This window comes from Magnolia sinica, chromosome 9 (assembly GCF_029962835.1).
Source record: "Magnolia sinica isolate HGM2019 chromosome 9, MsV1, whole genome shotgun sequence".
Classification (NCBI taxonomy): Eukaryota; Viridiplantae; Streptophyta; class Magnoliopsida; order Magnoliales; family Magnoliaceae; genus Magnolia; species Magnolia sinica.
The window spans coordinates 1,791,071-1,797,070 of record NC_080581.1 but is presented as its reverse complement, the minus strand read 5'-3'; the positions used below and the strand labels follow the sequence as shown (position 1 = coordinate 1,797,070).

The 6,000-nt window shown below is 43.1% G+C and overlaps 1 protein-coding gene across 1 annotated transcript; it reads right to left on the bottom strand.

Moving 5' to 3' along the window:
- Positions 1 to 515: 515 nt before the first annotated feature.
- LOC131256616 (large ribosomal subunit protein P3-like) lies at positions 516 to 5,652 on the bottom strand. Its single transcript, XM_058257546.1, has 2 exons — positions 5,375 to 5,652; positions 516 to 873 (listed from the first exon to the last, which is right to left on the bottom strand). Exons 1-2 carry the CDS (start codon positions 5,570 to 5,572, stop codon positions 703 to 705), a joined length of 369 nt encoding a protein of 122 aa, XP_058113529.1. The 5' UTR covers positions 5,573 to 5,652; the 3' UTR covers positions 516 to 702.
- Positions 5,653 to 6,000: the final 348 nt, after the last annotated feature.

Genomic DNA, 6,000 nt, shown 5'->3' with positions numbered 1-6,000 from the left:
TAAGAACGGCCCGGATTGTCCAAAGGGAACAGTCCAGTGATGAATTCGGAGGATCTATTGCCCTTTTGTAGTGTTCCAGGCCTCCACTGGTTCTTTTCATACTCACGAAAACAAATGGGGCATTCAGAGGCTACATGACTCGACGGTGTGTACTATCCATCTGTTGGGCCCAAAGGATCAAGTCATCAGGCGGGCCAGTTAATCAGATTTTGTAATCCAATCAGGGACACAAGGCATACAGATGGGGCCCATATATTATGATGGACGAGTCAAGTCAGAGAGGAAAAAAAAAATATCCTTCATAGAAGGTTTCAAGTATAGCCACATATTGCCCTATACAAACCAGCTTCTGCCATACATGAAATGGGTGTACCAGCCCGATACAGGCCAGAGATGGGGAGATACAACCCAGTTTCAGCAGTGAAGGATGCATGGGTCATGTGGGCTCACAAAAACCTAACTTTTAATAAGCTTGTTTTCTAATCCAAACCGCATTGATAAATATAGAAAAACTCTTTTAAACCCAAAGATACTTTTCTCATTTACTAAGGTAATAATCATCAAAACCACACCAAACAATCATTGCCATTGGCCCTAATTTGCAAAACCAGGTTTTATCATCCACTAATGTTGACAATCTCAAATGGAGAAAAAAAGGGAACAGAATTCCCAACTGCTAGCAACTTAGATAAATATACTTCACTAATCAAAGAGTGAAAATCCCATGTCATCATCGCTCTCTTCTTTCTCTTCCTTCTTCTCCTCAGCGGGAGGTGCCTCGGCTGCGGCTGCACCGCCCCCAGAGGCAGCTGCAGGAGCAGCTCCTCCACCTCCGATGAAAGCGCCGCCGCCGCCCCCACCTCCGATAATCACCTACAGAAAAAAACACCATTAACAAGTTAGAAACCAAAAGGAAAAGAGGACAAAAAATACAAGACATGCATAAACAAATACACATTAAAAGAAGTGATCCTATAAATTTAATGAAATTTATGAGCTGCCCCAATTGATGATTGCACATCCCATGTGCCACAAAAGCTTTGGAGACATTGCTAACGTCCCGTCAAGCATGGTATTAAAAAATGGTTAACACAACAGTGACAGTGGGACTCACTACCAGATACAAGTCTGTGACATCTGTTCTGGAAAAGAAAAGAAGGCCCGTAACGGGCTGACATGAAAATTTGACTATTACAGGGGTCGTAATGCCCATAAAGCTAGCAGTTACTGTCACTGTTACTGCATTGAATATCTTGCAGTCAAGGTGCACGCACACACGCACACAATTAGAGAAGCAAAAATAAATAATGAAATTTACAGAGCCATGATCCTTTGACAATTCTTTGCAGCTTACTACAGTGTGAAATCATAGGTCAGGTCCATGCAAGATATGTGGAAACTGGATTATAATGCAACAAGATGTATGTACATTTTTGGACAACTAAGTAACTAACAGTCCACACTCATCCACAAAAGTCATCCAATTTGTTACAGTCACATGGACAGCTTACGTTTGGAGTGGGGGATCATTTCCATGTTAAGGATCCATACACGAAAGATAGAAAGCCTGGATGTAATAATGTGTCATGCGTACAGGGATAACATGCTGTGTACCACTGCCATCATCGTAGCCTTGTTCCAGTTATTTGGGGCAAGTTATAGACCACCAGGTATCTAAAGAACAAATCGTCATCGTCATCTAAGCCTTATCCCAACTAATTACAGTTGGCTACCTAAATTCATCTCCACCATGGCACCATTCCACTCTATCAAAGGCTATATCATCAGTTAGACCACAGGTCATCAAATATTTTATTACTACCTCCACCCACATCCTTTAGGCCTTTCCCTTGCCCTTTTAGAGCCTTCAATTTGTACAAACTCACTCCTAACTGGTGCAGTTCTTGGTCTACGCAATAATGACCAAACTATCCAAGCCTACTTTCCCTCATCTTGTTATCTATTGGTGCTACTCCTATATTCCCTTGAATGCACTCAATCCTTCACTCGTCCATCTCAACATCCTCATTTCAGCCAAACCCATCATAAGGACTTTTTTTTTTACATGCACCCCACACCTAGAGCTGTACACGAACCGAGTTAGCTCGCTCGACTCGACTCGACTCGAAAAAGCTTGATTCGAAACTAAGTTCGAGCCGATTTTTGGAGCTCGAAAAATTTCGAGCCGAGTTAGAGCTTGAATCGACTCGGATCTCGAATTGAATCAATTCGGTGACTCGGTTATTTTGATATGGAGGTTGCTCACCAAGTGTTTGATGAAATGACTCAACGAAGTGTTGTTTCGGGTGCATACATTCTCCACGGGATCGGCTGGTGGCGAGGAAGGTATGGATACGAAACAAATCACTACCAAAAAAAAAAAAAAAAAGTTTACATGATAAAACTATCCTTTAATTTTGATTTTGATGCTGCCTATCGAGTGTTTGATGAAATAACTATAAATTGTGGCTACCGTTTTGCATACTGTGAGAAATTGAAGGTGCACTCTATATGTTTGAGAAAATGCCGCACAGGCTCGAACTCGGCTCGAATTGGCCCGAGCTGCTGACCAAACCGAGTTGAGCTGTGGCAAGCTCAACTCGGTTCGACTCATGTACAGCTCTACCCACACCACATGGGCACTCGATCCCACGACCTCAATGTTGAAACAAAGTCTGTCTACCATAGAGCCATGGAGCCCAACCTATGGACATGTTGTCCTTAACTGGCCAACATTATGTCGCATAAAGCATGGCTGGTCCTATAGCCATCCCCTAAAATTTCCCTTTTAGTTTAACATGGTACTCTATGACCACATAAAACTCTATTCGCACCATCTTTGTTCCTTTCACTCTGCTTGAATTCTATGGTCAACATCCTTCTCAATCTCTCCACTCTCATGAATTATCAACTCAAGATATCAAAAGTGGTCATTTTGAGGAAACTTCTTAGTTAGCAATCTTTACCAATTCCTCGTTCCCACTCCTATTATTACTAAAATTGCACTGCATATACTATGTTTTAATCCGAATAATTTTAAGTCCTTTGTATACTAAAACACCTCTCCATAAATCTAGCTTCGTGATTACGCCTCCCTCATCTTGTTAATCAAAACCATGTCATCTACAAATTATGTACACCATCGGATCTCGTCTTGCAAATGCCTAGTTAACTTGTCCATAACCGATGAGAAAGACACAATCTTAGTGTGGAGTTGCCGACCCTTAGTGCAGGCCTACAATAATTGGGAACTCAATTGTCTCTCCACTAGTGGTCCTCACATTTGTTATTGCTCCCTCACACACGCCAATATATCCTCTTGAAACTCCTCTCGCTCAACACAAACCGGATTAACTTTCCAGGGAACCTATCATAAGCTTTCTCCAAGTCAATAAAGACCGTGTATCTAAGAATAAGTATATTCTAAATATATTATAACAAATTTTATCTCCAGATTTTGCACCATACACATGAGGCACTTCTAAGGAAATCAAAACCATATATTAGGCAGCCTGCTGGGTGAAGGGCCCACCTACAACTCGAAAACCGTGGGAATCTATCTGAACCTTCACATTAACAACCAAAAGATGTACAAAAGAAAAGGAAAGAAAAAAAACGAGAAGGGAAATGCTAGCATCCTCAACTTCACAGGGGCTTTTAAATGATATATGTCACAATTGATAAGCAATCTGGACTATCCATTCATTCAATACCACAATTGGCACTCCCATTGTATCACAATGAATGGGTGATCCTAACCATAAGCTCAATCGCAGGAAAAATGAACAGTCAAAAACAAGGAGGAGAAAAAGGTCCAATCATCATCTTGAAACGTCTATTTAGTAGGCCCCACTATGGATTACTTATGGCTCCAAGGACACACTTTGAGTCAGACCTATATACGAGTCAAATTGAGTCAAGCTTGGTATAGCTCGGCTTCGCTCAGCCAGTAGCTAACCCCAATTTGAACTCAACTCGGATCGGTCCTCGAGCCTGACTGGCCAGCTCGGCTCGGTTTTGTCAGCAGCTTGGGCCAGTTCGAGCCGAGTTCGAGCCTGTGCGACATTTTCTCAAACACATAAAGTGCATATTCAATTTCTCACAGAATGCAAAACAGTAGCAACAGTTTATAGGTATTTCATCAAACACTCGGTGGGCAACATCAAAATCAAGATATGAGGGTAGTTTTATACTGTAAAGTTTTTTTTTTTTTTTTTTTTTGTAGTGATTTGTTTCGTATCCATTCCTTTCTCGCCACCAGCCGATTCCGCGGAGAATGTATGCACCCGAAACAAGACTTCGTTGAGTCATTTCATCAAACACTCGGCAAGCAGCGTCAATATCAAAATAACTGAGTCACCGAGCTGATTCGATACAAGTTGATTCGAGTTGAGCTTCGATCCGAGTCGAGTTGAGCTCGGGCAAGCTCAAACTCGGCTCGAAATTTTTTCGAGCTCCAAAAACCAGCTCGACTTGGTCCGAATCCAATTTCGAGGTGAGTTGAGCTTTTCCAAGTTGAGTCGAGTGAGCTGACCAAGCTAACTCGACTCATGTACAGCTCTACCTTGAGTGTATGATTCTACCCATCTGATGTGGCTTGCAAAATATGGAAAGTTATAACAAATTGACAACATTAAAATGGTTAGGACCATCCGGCCATTGTGACTTTCGTATGAGCATTGAATGAATGAACAGTCCAGATTGATGATCGGATGTCCCACACATCATTAAAAGGCTTCAGGGACGTTGATAGTGTCCCAATGAAGGTAGGGACTACAGCATTAATGGTTCACATTTAGTCTGCGAAAATTGCACTTTTCAGATGGCTAGTTTTATCAGATGAGTTCATTCTGCCCATGTCGAGACTCAGGATCCAGCATGTGTCGCCCCCACCAGGGCCCACATGCTGAGATGGCGATATGATCTGAACCATCCATATTCTCTTTACCAGCATACATAAACTATTGTCCCATAATGATAGGATGGAGAAAGTCCTAGCCTTTGAATTTAGAGTAGAATGAAGCCATTGAAAAACTTCTTTTCACTGTTCTAAACTCATCTATAGATAGTGATGGTCACAATCATCTTTTCAGCATAACTCTCTTATTGTGGCCCGCACAAATAGATGGTTCCGATCATCGGACCACTCAGCATGTGGGCCCAGTGGGCAGCGGCCCTGGCTGGATCCTGAATCGTGATGGAGGCAAAACGAACTGCTGCCAGATTGCCGTGACCATGAGCTTTGGATGTAGGCCTATCAGATCAACGGTTCCGACTCTACAGAGTGTGCCACGTGTGAGGTGGATATGCTAGAGACGAGCAAGATCTGAACAATACTAAAGATAAAGGGATGAAATGGAGAAGGAATCGGAACCTGAAAAACAGCTGAAGACGGTGAGATCAGGGAGAACGAGGACTGGACCCCACCAGAAGAATCGGTGGAGAGAGCTGCTTGGACGAGCTTCCTCTGCAGATCGAAGGTCGAAGATGCCGAAGCTTCGACTTCACCAGACAGCTGCTTCCCGCTCCAATCGTCGCCGGATCTCTTGCAAACGAACGTGAAAACTCCCATCTTCTCTGCAAAACCCTAACCCTAATCCTCACCTTAGCAGTCAAGACGAGAACGAGAGAGAGAGAGGTGTTAAGTTGGGATCTTCTCTTTTGTAATACGAGGCGATGGAAATAAAACCCTAGACCCCAGTCTGGTAGTCCGCGGACTACTGAAGTGAATTTGAAGTCCGCTCGTTAGGCCCATGCGTAATGATCGGAACCGTCCCTCGATGTTGAGCCACGCCCATCATGAAACCTCAGGGTTAGCCGCTTGGGTGCCTGTCAATCGTCCAGGACGGTTTAAATTTCAAGCCTGAATTTTAAGCCCAGGTGTGGAAAACTATAGTAAGAGTCCAGAACAAGCCCAGACCATGGAAACTGCAAATGGGCCTAACGGAGCTGTCTCAAGTGGAAAGTGTTGTTGAAAAACCCAAGCATGAATATGGTCCG

Bases quoted from the DNA above. Each gene is read 5' to 3' on its own strand.
- LOC131256616 (XM_058257546.1), bottom strand. From the start codon at position 5,572: ATGGGAGTTTTCACGTTCGTTTGCAAGAGATCCGGCGACGATTGGAGC. The intron at 874-5,374 runs GTTCCGATTCCT...TTTTTTCTGTAG, and splicing joins CGTCTTCAGCTGTTTTTCAG to GTGATTATCGGAGGTGGGGG.